The sequence below is a fragment of the Malania oleifera genome, chromosome 12 (genome assembly GCF_029873635.1).
Source record: "Malania oleifera isolate guangnan ecotype guangnan chromosome 12, ASM2987363v1, whole genome shotgun sequence".
Lineage (NCBI taxonomy): Eukaryota > Viridiplantae > Streptophyta > Magnoliopsida > Santalales > Ximeniaceae > Malania > Malania oleifera.
In genome coordinates this window covers 80,761,343-80,774,781 of record NC_080428.1, presented here as the reverse complement: position 1 = coordinate 80,774,781, position 13,439 = coordinate 80,761,343, and the positions used below count along the sequence as shown (strand labels likewise).

The following is a 13,439-nucleotide window of genomic DNA, read 5'->3' as shown; positions in this document are numbered from 1 at the left end:
CAAAACTTTCACGTATGCAAGATTCAGGGAAAGGGTCGGACCACAATGGGTTTATAGTACACTGTCATATATTATATTTTTGTAAGAGACTACTTCCTTATATATTTCTAATTATTTTATTCAACATGTAATAAGAACAGAATAGATATTTCCGTCTTGTCTGTTCCTTATCATGGAATTATAAAATATTTCACATTACTAGCTTTTCAGTAACATCATAATTTCTTATGTACTAAATTGTAATTAACGTGCTAAAACTAATTTATTTTTAGGAATAGACATTCCTCAAATCAAAAATTATCTTTTCTATCTTATCTTTTATGTATATATATAAAACAAATAAATCTATATTTTGTATATAGAGGGGTGATGTGATGCAGCTTTGTTCACTTTCTAACCCTATGCTGATGTTATGGGTACCTTCTCATGGGCCATCAAATGTGGAGAATGAACAAAAGGCATAGTTGCTATTAACTTCTAAGGCACACCATTCCTTTTGCTTTTCTTTTTGGCCCATTTGGCTGTTTCAATACTTCATGTGATAATTAGGAGTGATTATTAATTACATCTGTATAATGTGTACTTTGGGACTTGAAAAGCATTAAACAAAATTGAAAGGAATTTTTGTATTATTTAATTATTATAAAGATAAAAAATATTAAATTAGTAAATGAGAATTTAATTTTATACATCACTGATATTATTTTTTGAAAAAATTTTAATCGAATTAGAATAAAATTTTATTTTTAATAGTATTAAGTTAGAAAGAAAATATAGTGGACAATGTGTTTCTCTTTATTTTCTTTTTTTTTTTCAAAACTCAAAAGGATCTTTTTTTTATGTTTGATTATCAAGATTGAGAGAAAAAAAATATGTCAAATAAAAGATTAAAAGAATTTACAAATCAGACCTATTTTTACATTTCAACTTTGAATGGATGTGAGATTAGGTTATCCCTTTGGTTCGGACATTTATTTATTTATTTGGTTCATAATTAAGAAAGACACGCCTATTTTAATTTATTTTCAGGCATTAATTTATCAATAATTAAGAATGTCCATTATAAATAAAAGCAACATATTTCTTTTTTCTTAAATTTCTGCCCATATAAATGTGGATGCCACCAACTGACTTCCTCAAATTGATTAGCAAACGATCTAATCCAACGGCCAGTTATTGATTAACTGGCTAAAGGCAGAGTGGAATTAAGAATCTCTCTCTCTCTCTCTCTCTCTCTCTCAAATCCCATTGGAAAAATCTTGGGGCAACAAGGGCACATCAGCACATGGGAAGAACATGCAGAGTCCAATAATAAAATTGGCCACGTCAACGAATTTATGGATCCGTGGCGCCTCCATGTGGCATTCATTCTGGAGGCTAACAGGTGGACGTGACAGGTGGCCACCCCCAACTATTTCTTGCCACCACAACAAATATGTTTTTGTTAATAATCTCATAATTAATTGGAGCTGTATGCAAATTAATACTTGATAAATTAATACAACTAATGATTAAGTATACGAAAATACAATCACACAGATATATAATAAGGAAAGTAATAAAACAATGACACAAGAATTAACTTGATTCGGCAGAATGCCTATATCCACGGGAGCAAGCGCGGTTGAATTTCACTATCTATCAAAAGCAGGGTTACAACATTGTATTTATACTAATCCTACACATACATAGGTATTAGAAAGTTCTCTAAATACCTCTGTATCAATCCGAGGAAGGATTTGTCTCTAAATCTCCAACCTATTGATCTTCCCAATTCAAAATTCAAAAACAGTGCCGAACAAAACCGTCGACAATTTCTTCCTGAGACCGAAACCGTCGATGTAACCGTAGATGGTCTTCAGAAAACCGTCGACGGTTTCTTCTTGACTTGGCCTCTAGAAAATATCGTCAATGCAACCGTTGAATCACTCTGTAAATAGTTGACGATTTTCTTCTGTCATCCAACTCCTTGTTTTACCTTAACATGCTTTCTTTGGACATGTATTTCACTCAATATGAGCCACATACTAACTTTCACAATTGCTAATTTGACTTTCATGGAATAACAAATAATAAATAGGCCAAACTAGTAGAGATTATAATAAAAATAAATATTAATTATAATTTTTTCATTTAGTTATTATTTTAAAGCTTATTTTTCATATTTGTAAAATTTTTGTGCCCTCTCTCTAGAGAGATTTTGAATTTAAAATTTTATTGAATTTAGATAAAATATAATATAAAATTATATTAAAATTTGTAAAAATCTATCTAAATTCAAATCTAAGACGTGACATCTATACTTCTTAATGCATTTAAAATAGATATGATTTACTGATAAATTTATTCTGCATTTCCTTTAATATTTATTTTAAATTTTCTTATTAAGAGGTAATACCTTATAAATATTTATACGGAGGTGGAGAGCAGTGAATGAATGAATAGAAAATTCCAACCTTGAAAAGTTAAAGGTATGGTAGATGGAGTCATTGTCTTCATCATTTTCCAATTTTTCAAACTACACCGACAAATTTGTCAGTCTAAGTGTCGGTGAGCATAACTATTTTTCTTTTTTAAAATATACGATCGCATTTTGTGATCAATTACATTATAAACTTAAAAAACTTATAATAATTTTTTTATATAAGAAAAACCTACCATATAATTAATTGAATAATTATGTGTAACCATTTGAATCTACATCAAAGAGGAGCTCCAACCCAGAGGCCAGAGCACAGGGTTACCCTACAAACTGAAATCCTTTCCCATATAGGTCCGAAGGTGTCGTACTTAGTTTGGCCCCCACACCCAAAAGTTTAACCCTTTATAGAGCCCATCCATCTCCTTCCCCACACCCCCTCCCCTTCTTCTCCTACCCTTAGCTGCGCTTAACAAGCTGCCACATAAAACAATGGCGCCCACCCTCCTGTCGCTTCTCCTCCTCCTTCTTCCCCTCCTCCCTCCTCCCTCCATTCTCTCTTCCCTCCTCCCCCACCCTGAGCTTGTCGTCCAAGAAGTACACATGTAATTATTATTACTATACACACACAAATTGAAGTAATATAATTTTGTATGACTAAATTAATCCAAATTATAATCTCATTTTGTGGGTTGCACTGCGTTGCATGCATGTAGGAGCATTGTTAATGCCACAAGAAGGAAGCTAGGCCTCCCCTCCTGCGGCACCGGCAACCCCATCGACGACTGCTGGCGCTGCGACCCCCACTGGGCCGACAACCGCCAGCGCCTCGCCGACTGCGCCATCGGCTTCGGCAAGCAAGCCGTGGGCGGCCGCGACGGCCCCATTTACGTCGTCTCCGATCCCACCGACGACGACCCCGTCAACCCCAAACCCGGCACTCTTCGGTACGGCGTCATCCAGGACGAGCCGCTCTGGATCGTGTTCGCCCGCGACATGGTCATCACCCTCAAGGAGGAGCTCATGGTGAACTCGTTCAAGACCATCGACGGGAGGGGAGCGAGGGTGCACGTGGCCGGCGGCGCGTGCATCACCATCCAGTACGTGACGAACGTGATCGTGCACGGCATCAGCGTGCACGACTGCCGGCTGGCGGGGAACGCGTACGTGCGGGACAGCCCGGGGCACTACGGGTGGCGGACGGTGTCGGACGGCGACGGAGTGTCGATCTTCGGGGGGAGCCACGTGTGGGTCGACCACTGCTCGCTGTCGAACTGTAACGACGGCCTGATCGACGCGATTCACGGGTCGACGGCGATCACGATTTCGAACAACTACATGTCGAACCACGACAAGGTGATGCTCTTGGGTCACAGCGACACCCTTTTGCAGGACAGGAACATGCAGGTCACCATAGCTTTCAATCATTTTGGAGAAGGGCTGGTGCAGAGGATGCCCAGGTAATTAAATTTAATTAATGAATGAATTAAAAATGTAAATGGGTTGATTAATTAGTTAATTAAGTAAGTAAATAAAGAGGAAGGTGAATGCATCAGGTGCAGGCATGGGTATTTTCATGTAGTGAACAATGACTATACGCACTGGGAGATGTATGCAATTGGTGGGAGTGCTTCTCCTACTATTAACAGCCAAGGCAATCGGTTTCTTGCTCCTGACGACATTGTCAAAAAAGAGGTCAGCTACATAAACTTTTGCGTTTTTACGTAATTTTAATGACATTGTCAACCAATTGATAATATTTTTAGAAACACAAAAATTAAAACATGTTACATATTTTAATTATCTCATAAAATTAGAATATAAAATTTTAAAATATCAATCTACTATGAAAATTTGATTAAAATTAATTTTGGTGGAAGCCTTTTCTTTTGTAACAAAGTAGGTTGTCAATTCAAATGAGGAAAAAAAGGAAAAAAAACTTTAGAGCAATGAAACTCTAAGGTCATGAGTTTGATTGCCCATTGATAGTTTATCTCGGTGAATTAGTAGGGGAGTATCAATAGGTGAGCGCCTTTCAACCCTTTATTTGGTGCCGTACCATAGTATCCAAAGCTATGATTGTTGGAGTCTCGAATTATCCAAAAAAAAAAAAAAATTACATGTCATGTTCAATGCCCATGTTAATTAATACCGTAAGTACATATATACGTACTCCTACGTATAACTTTCAAAAAGCCAAAGAGAAGAACAGAAAACCTATCAATATGTCTGCTTTTTATTATTACAACAATATTAACTTTCTGGAGTGATGTGATGTATACGCTTACCATGGTAGTCTCATTGTTCGATCCTAATAATTTCTATTGTCTTGCCAAAGCTAGAGCAACCGTCTCTATCATAACATTGCAATGCACTTTTTTTTTTTTTTTTGTACCTAAAAGATAAAATAATAAAAGCATTTTTGTGAGTTAGATATTCTCATTAATGTTAGTAGCTACTTTCATAGTTGAAGTATGTTCATTTAATGTACCACTTTGAATTTTTAGGTATCTAACCACTCCCAATTCTCAGCCAGCCTCTGACATTTTCTATCCATCCACAAAGAGTTTAAGATAAATTTAGTATAAACGCTTTAATTTCATGTGTACCGTTTATCTAATTAGTCTACCTGAATCAACTAATTATAAGAGCTTATATTAATATTTGGACCCATATCATTACATTCATAATTAAGTATTTTAAATCATAGGTAGACAAATAATTGATCCTTTTTTTTTTATATATAATTATTTCTCTATAAATTTGTTAAAATACACATAATTGGGTGTTTGAATGATCTTATTTGCAATGGTTTCAATCTTGATAAGATCACAAAGCGAGAGAATGCAACGGAGAGGGAATGGAGAGGATGGAATTGGAGGTCAGAAGGAGATATGATGTTGAATGGCGCTTTCTTCACGCCATCGGGAGCCGGGGCGGCTTCTCAGTATGCCAGGGCATCCAGCCTGGGGGCGAGACCATCCTCCCTGATCAGCTCACTCACAAGTCAAGCTGGTGTACTCAGTTGCAGGAAGGGTTCCCCTTGCTAGCTCCCTCATATTGTATTGTATACCCACAACTTGCAATCCAACTAAACATCATTTTATGATTTCGTTATTAAAATGATAAGATTCAAGTTCGAGTTTTGACTTTTCATTTGAAGCAATATCTTATTTTTTAAATAAAAAAAATACATTCATATTTCAATGAACTAACCCAGTTCTAAAGTATTGCACATTAATCAGAAAGCTATTACTCACTGGGTCGGTGGAGGGATTGGGGGATTCCCTTGCATGGGGGAAGTGGCCATGTGGGGTGTCCTTAAAAGTTGAAAAGCCAACTTGATTTTAATGGAGTAGATTTATTTGAGCTATATATATATATATATATATATATATATATATATATATATGTGTGTGTGTGTGTGTGGCCTTAATTGAAACTTCATCCTTTCACAAAAGTTGCACCACCATGCCACCATTCAGGATTTGAATCTTAAAACTATAATCTTTGAATTTAAATTTATACTAAATTTAAATTAGATGTAATATAAAATTATATTAAATTTGTTAAATTCATTCAAATTGAAAGTTAAGGTTTGAAATTCATATTATTTAAATCATTTAAATGCAAAATTTAATGTAAATTCATATTAAAATTTCTTTAAATTTGTACATTCTCAAACACTATGATGATGAGTTTTCATTTTGTTAAGATTACACGAGGCAGAGATATTCATTTTTAAGAATGAGAATTCTATGAAAATATTTTTGATGTGTCAAAACAAATGTTGCCCTTAAGGACTATTTGGAGTTTGAAAATTTTCAAGGAAAAGAAAGAAAAATGCAAAGGATTCATGTTTGGTTATCAAGAGAGGTAAGAAAAAAAATCCAAAAAAAAAAAAAGCAAATGAATGGACAAAATTTTCATTTTATGCATAATTAATATTTAATTTTTTCTTAGTTTCTATTCATATTAAAATAAATTTTCATTTTTTTAAAACAGTGTTTGGCTCGGCATGGTAATAACTAATAGCTTGGCTTGGGGTCGGGCGCTGCTTGAATGGAGCTACAAGATTCGGGCTCAAGCTGTGCTCAACATTTATATTTCAAAGCTTGGGCTCCAGCTTGGGCTCTACTAATCATTTTCCAGCTAATTAGGTACTATCAAGGCGTTGCAATTTCAGGAGAACCGAACCGATGAGACAAAAGAAGCATTCAATTTCCGATTTACCGGAGAAATGAGTGAAGCTTCAATCGAGCGTCGCCGGCGATGAAACTGCAGGTTTGCAGACCGATGTCCCCGTCAATGACTTCACCGGAAATTTCAAAAGACGATGAATTGAAGGCTCTGCCATAATGAACTGAAACTACCGCAATGAGGATTGAAGACGGTAGCGGTCTGAGCTGTGAGTGGCGAAGGGCATGATGTGACTTTGGGCTAATGGGCCTTGGGCTAAACAAGCCCACATTACAACCTAGCTATTTAGGATAGACAAGCCCACTAGAGCCAATTCCAAGAGGAACCAAACTCAGAATTTCACTATCTTACATCCGTTTCCAATCATTATCAAAAACTAGAAACAGTAACTTATTTGGCTTACATTTATAAAGCTAATATAAATTTAAAATTTAATTAAAAATTTTCTCATTTTTATCTTTAAATTAAAATATTATAAAAATATTATTAGAATAATAAAATTACAAATAATACACATTTTAAAGAGTACTATAATAAAAATAAAATTTATTATAATTATTTTACTTAATTGTTCTATTTTAAAATTGTACTTTCTAATAAAAATTTTATTGGACATGACAATTGAAAAATAGTAAAAGTATTTTGTTATTATCTTGATTATTATTTTTAAAAATTTATGTACATTTTTAGTTTAATTATATTTAACTTCGTATGATCATTTGATTTTGATTTTAATTTAAAAGTATGTAAAATGAACAATTTAATTCAAAAAAAAAACTATTTTTGTTTATTAAAATTTCTAACAACAAGTTGTCAAAATAACTGAAAACCTTAAAATCTAGTTTTCAATTTTTTAATGCCAACAGAAATAGAGAGTTGACAATATAAATAAATGTGTTTTTATGATATATTTTTTCACTGTGGAGAAATAAAAATAAAAATCATAAAACAGCAATGACACCAAACAAATCCTTAATTTCTCCCTATCTCAATTCTCTCTCTTTCGCGCGGAACCAACCAAATCCTTTGTATTGATAAAATGTAGAACTCAATCTTTCTCTCATAATCAAAATGCTTTCTAAAAATTCAAGTAGATATTTCAAAATTTTCCTCAAATCTTCTACATTGCAAAATGAAAATTCCAAACCATATTATTATAAAATTAATGTTTTACCTACCCCATTTACTATTAATAATAAATAACAAATAAAAATATTATTATTAGAAAATGCGAGAATGTACCTCCTCTGCATTGGAAGAGCCACAAATTAGGGTTTCTCTAAATGATTTGGCAAGACATGTTTGGGAAATCCCATAACCTATTAAAACACGAAGTTATTAATGCTTCAAGCTAATCCAAAATCGTTTCAACCTTACCCAAACTCTTTCCTAGAATCCGATGGAGGCTCAATCTGAGCCCCATTAAAGCCCAAATTTCCAAATGGAAGCACAACTAAAGCTCTATCGACCAATTTGGGCCTCAATTCACTCCATGACCAAGTCTAATTCTAAATTGAACCTCATCTCCCTTAAAGCCCAACACTTGGTTCCCCCTCCCAAGGATACGGCATCACAACCTTCTCGCCGGAAGTGATGAAATGGTGAATATAATTTAAAGTCAAAATTATTACTATTCCTCTTCTTAGCAATTTGGAATGTTTCAAATCACACGGGGCAATTAGATTTAGTAGAAAGATGATTAAAAAAAAAAAGAGTCTAGAATGGTCATTTTGGACTGTTTCTAGTCTAATCAGATTTGATAGAAAGAGGATAGAAAAACCCTGAATGACTGAGATTTTACTTTAATATATGTGTCCAAAGTTAAAATCATTGCCATACTTTTTTTTTAACCATATTAGACTGCTTCGAATCATTCGTAGCAGTTAGAATTTGTAGAGAGAGGGGATAGAAATGTCAAGAATGATAGAAATTGATAAGTGTGCATGAGGTCAAAATCACTATCGAATCCTACTTAACCATTTTGGATAGTCCCCCATATCACTCAGCAAAGTAAAAAATGTCAAAAATAATAAATCAAAAAAAAAAGATAAAAACAAAAAGTAAAAGTTAGTGATAAGTAAAAGGGTTTGTGAATCTCCATTTTGGACATTCACTCAAAATGACCATCAACAATATTAAAGGGATATGGTAAAAAAAAACTTCATAAGAATAGTCGCTAAATGTGAGGTACACACTTTAATGTGGACATAGAGACCATACATGCTAAATTAACTAATTCTAAACGTAATTAGATTTGTGGCTATTATAAATTGAACTCAAATGTTAAATTGATTGAAACCTACAAAACCTTACAAAATTTATATCAATTAGTGTTTATGTAAGTTTTCAAAAAATTAAAATTATAATACCTATTCGTAAGTTATGGTAACATAAAACATACCCAAATGATCATAGAAAATTAATATATTGATTTTTATTTGTGGGTAGAAAAATTAATAATAAAATAAAAATATATATAAATGATAAAATTTAATAACAACTGATTTTTAGTTTTTTAAGATTCATTTAAAAAGGTAAAAAAATAATTTTTTAATTGAGAAAATATTTTTTATTTTTATTTTCAAGATTGTCAAAAGAATTACAAAATAGAGAACTTGCTTTTCAACTTTTAAAAATTTATATAAGTAATTTGAAATCTGGAGAACAACCAAAAAAAAAAATGCATTCCCAACTTTCCTATACAAATTAAGAAAATTAAAAAATAAGGTAATATATTTGTAATTATTTGGAAAATTAAAAATTTTAAAAAAAATAATAATCCACACAATCTAAAGAATAGTGTCAAAATTTTTAATTATTTTTTTTTTCATTTTATATAAATACTGTAACTTTTTTTTTTTTTTAGTAAAAATTGCAATTCTTTACCTATCTTGTTAGTATTGATTAAATCACTAAGATGACATTTTTATTGTGTCAAATATTTTTCTCTTTTAAAGGGATGGGAAACCCAATAATTTTATACCATATTAAAGCACTTCTATGTTATTTATTAAGGCTCAATTTCTAATTAACTATGAGATTATAAGATTTTTAGATTGCAAATCTTATGTACATGGAATGATAGTCCAATGAAATCATATTTCAGCCCCCACGGACATGGCGCGATGGAAAGGCATCAACACGTAAGAAGGAGCATCAGGGGTTCAATTTCAGGTAAATACACTCACGGAACCAGTGGTATCTGTGGATGGTGAGAATTTACTCTGTGAACCAACGGGAACCGTGGATGGTGAAAGTTCGCTCTGTGAGCCAGCAGAGACCGTGGATGATTAGAGTTTTCTGTGAGTCAGCAAGGACCGTGGATGTTAATGGAGATGTATCTCGGGGGTCAGAGTAGCCGAACTGATGCACGAAAGTCGTGTTCGAATTTCGGACTTTACCTAATCAACGAGACCTAGGGGGAGGACGTTGATCCATAGATTTGGTGTCGCACCATGGGGTCCGAAGGGCTTGTTAGTGGTTAAAGTTCCTATGTAATCAAAAAAAAAAAAAAATCATATTTCATACCGTCAAAATTAGATGCTTACATTTTTTTTTTTAAATATGTTGACTAAGACAATCCAAAAAGCATTAATGTATAATGAATAGTCAGGAGTTTATTTTTTATGGCAATAATTTAGGAAGGTAATTTAATTAATTAAATGTTCTAATGGAGTAGAAATGGGACAAATTTAAATTAAAAATCATAATTAAATTTCCTAATCAATTAATTAATTATTATGCATAGAACTAAATTCTAGTTTTCAAGCAAAATTTATGCAAAATGAGGAGGTATTAATTTGGAGGTGCAATACTCCTTGCTTACTGCCATTAAATCATACTCTCTCAACACCTCTGTATATAATTTCCTATTCCTTGTTTCCTTTCACACTGTAATTCACACTTCTCTCCACCCTCTCTTCCATTCCTTTCCCGGAAATCAAACTAGCCAGCGGCCTCTCCCCCTCTCTCTCCAAATGGCAATTCCTTGCTTTCTTGTGCCTTGCAACTCTTTTGGTTATTCCATTGACTCTCACGGACTCTTATCCAACTTATGAAGATCTTCAGCTGGCATTGCAAGAGATACAACAGAATTTCGTTTAAAATTCTTTGATACCACCTGTAATCACCTGAATATTTCATTCAGTGAAAGACCTTAATAATAATTACTAGAGTATTGAATTATCCCAATATAACAATATTATTTTCAATATCATAATAATTAATACTCCTAAAATTCTAAATATATCAAAAATATAATTTAATAAAAATTTATTCTAAATAAAATCTTATATCCCACCCACGTTTCACTGCACTACTCTGATCACTGTTGTACTCCATGTAACCTCTGAAAAATATTAGATAATCATGGGCTAAGACACCTTTCAGTAAGAAGGAATAAGTTATTATCAGTATGCGGTAATATGAATTTTAGTGTTCCAAATATACATCCATTATTCAATTAAATTTAATTGACGAAACATGTAACTTGAACTCACACTTATATATATATATATATATATGAAAACACATATTTCCTTTTTAAAACACATCGTATTAAACACATAATTATCTGCAATAATTAAATCATCATACATATACATATACATAAGGAATTATCCTCTGAATGGACATTCATACATCATCATGTAATAACCCCACATGATCGGGTTGTGCGGCCCAAAGGCAGCACTTAACCATGGCTAACCTACCACCAGGTTAAGTCAAATTGCACGCGTCTGTAGTACGATTGGCCTACCACAACCTGGTCCAGACCCAGGGGCGGTCAACATCTCTCCGCAAGCCCAATCGACTTCCAATACCAACACCCTCCACGAGTAGTGTAATAGCACTGACTATCATTATCATAGTTATGATACTGTGCTCCAAAGATCAATAAAATAGTCCATCGGAGCTCTACTTGTAATAACCCGTAGGAGATTCGTTGATGAGGATACATGAGGATCTCGTCAACGAAGACACGTCTCGTCAACGAGAAGATACGGAGAGGGGATTTTTGGAAGTCTGAAATTCGTCGACGATGGGTGCAGGTTTGTCGACGAACTTTCTTCAGGACTCGTCAATGAGATAAGGTGTCTTGTTGACGAATTCGGGCCTATAAGTACTTCTACATTCGGATTTTGATAGAATTTTCAGCACAAAATCACCCTATCTCTCTCTCTCTTTAAAACGCTACCCTCCCCTTCTCTCTTCGATCCCGACTCCTTTTCTCGCCAGATCGAAGATCTGAGGCCACCACGATGCTCCTGGTGAAGTTCTCTACAAATTTGCTGGAGCTGATCGTTGGTGGAATTGGTTTGAAATTCATCCCAATTTCAGGGTAAGACAATTTATTTAGTATTAGCTTTCCCTGTAGTTATAAGAAATGTTGTATGCCAAGAAATATTGATATTTTGTTCTGGAGATGTTGATTTCAGGATGTTGAGTAGGGAACCCTGCAGGTATAGGACCAGAATACAGTAGGGGTTTTCCAGAGTTTAGGTAAGGGAAATATGCTATGCTAGGAAGTTTCAGAATGTATAATAGAAGATATTTATGTATATTTACGAGCATGTTGTTCAGTTTATTTTTCTAGAATATCATGAGTATTATTGTTTCAGTAAAATTACAGATATAAAGCATGAGATTTTGATTAATCAAATGTGTGGCCTGAGTTTATTACAGTATAATATATTGTGTATGCAAAGCTACAGGTAACCAGATGTACAATTTATTAGCAGAAACTGAGAATTATAGTATTTCTCAAAATAACACGATTTCTACACCATAACACTCCGACAGATATTACAGATATTACAAACAGATATTATATATATTTCAGACAGATATTATAGATATTTTAGTAAGATATTCCAGATATTACAAGTCAAATTTATAGTGTTATGGTTGTTTTTGAAATCATGTTAAAACAGCAAGATAAGTATATTTTTTATATATATAGTATTACACAGTATCGGATCCCTGTGGATATTACAGATAGAGATATACTGCAAAGCACAGTACCGTTGCTATTTCAGACACGTGCAACCACATAACTTAAATAGTATGTGGATTTCGTCTAACCATGCGAGGAGAGATTGCAGTCTCCCCAGCATGCTGGGTTGAGGTAGCTGGTTAAACGAGATAGAGGTACGATGGTCCGGAGTGATTGCAATGGGCCAGATTGAAACAGATTGGTGGATGTTACAGATATAGATTGACTTGTCTGGTAGGCCAACCAGAGTAAGTCCAGCCTACGGGCTGCACAACCCTATCATGAAGGGATATATCATGATATACAGCTCCTAAGGTATAGTAGAAGTTCCTATGTACAAATATATCACATAGTACTAGTTATATTATTATATTAGCAGTATTCACAGATAGCAAGCTTAGATACACAGTTATATTTTAATCTACATTACATGTGTTTTGTACAGTAAATTAGATTATTCATTTTACAAAATCAGTGTTATTTCAGTGTATTAAACGTACAATTCAGCTGCCACACACTAGTAATAGTATATTTCCACTTACTGAGCGTTGTCTCATCCCAGTGACTTATTATTTTTTTCAGGAGATCCAGTTAGGCGAGCAGATCAGGCTCGCGGGTAGAGGTTGTTTTGGTGCTGCCCTTTTCGAGAGGGTAGGTGTATTTTGGTGCCAGTGAGTTGGGGTAGACCCCAGGTTTTTGATGTTGTCACTGGGTAATTTGTGTTGTAAATATACTTAAGAATATTATAGTTTTTCTGGTATTATATATAGTAGTTTCCAGTTTTTGCATACCTTTGCGTAGATATGTACGAGTACAAGATTTTAT

General features: G+C 33.8%; 1 protein-coding gene across 2 annotated transcripts; it reads left to right on the top strand.

Moving 5' to 3' along the window:
• Window positions 1–2,797: 2,797 nt before the first annotated feature.
• On the top strand, window positions 2,798–5,561 carry LOC131144660 (probable pectate lyase 5). Of its 2 annotated transcripts, none has more exons than XM_058093436.1 (4): window positions 2,798–3,024; window positions 3,136–3,879; window positions 3,976–4,114; window positions 5,248–5,561. In XM_058093436.1, exons 1-4 carry the CDS (start codon window positions 2,912–2,914, stop codon window positions 5,467–5,469), a joined length of 1,218 nt encoding a protein of 405 aa, XP_057949419.1. In that variant the 5' UTR covers window positions 2,798–2,911; the 3' UTR covers window positions 5,470–5,561. The 2 variants fall into 2 exon arrangements, with proteins under 2 accessions (XP_057949419.1, XP_057949421.1); XM_058093438.1 differs by having other exon boundaries at window positions 2,862–3,024; window positions 3,139–3,879.
• Window positions 5,562–13,439: the final 7,878 nt, after the last annotated feature.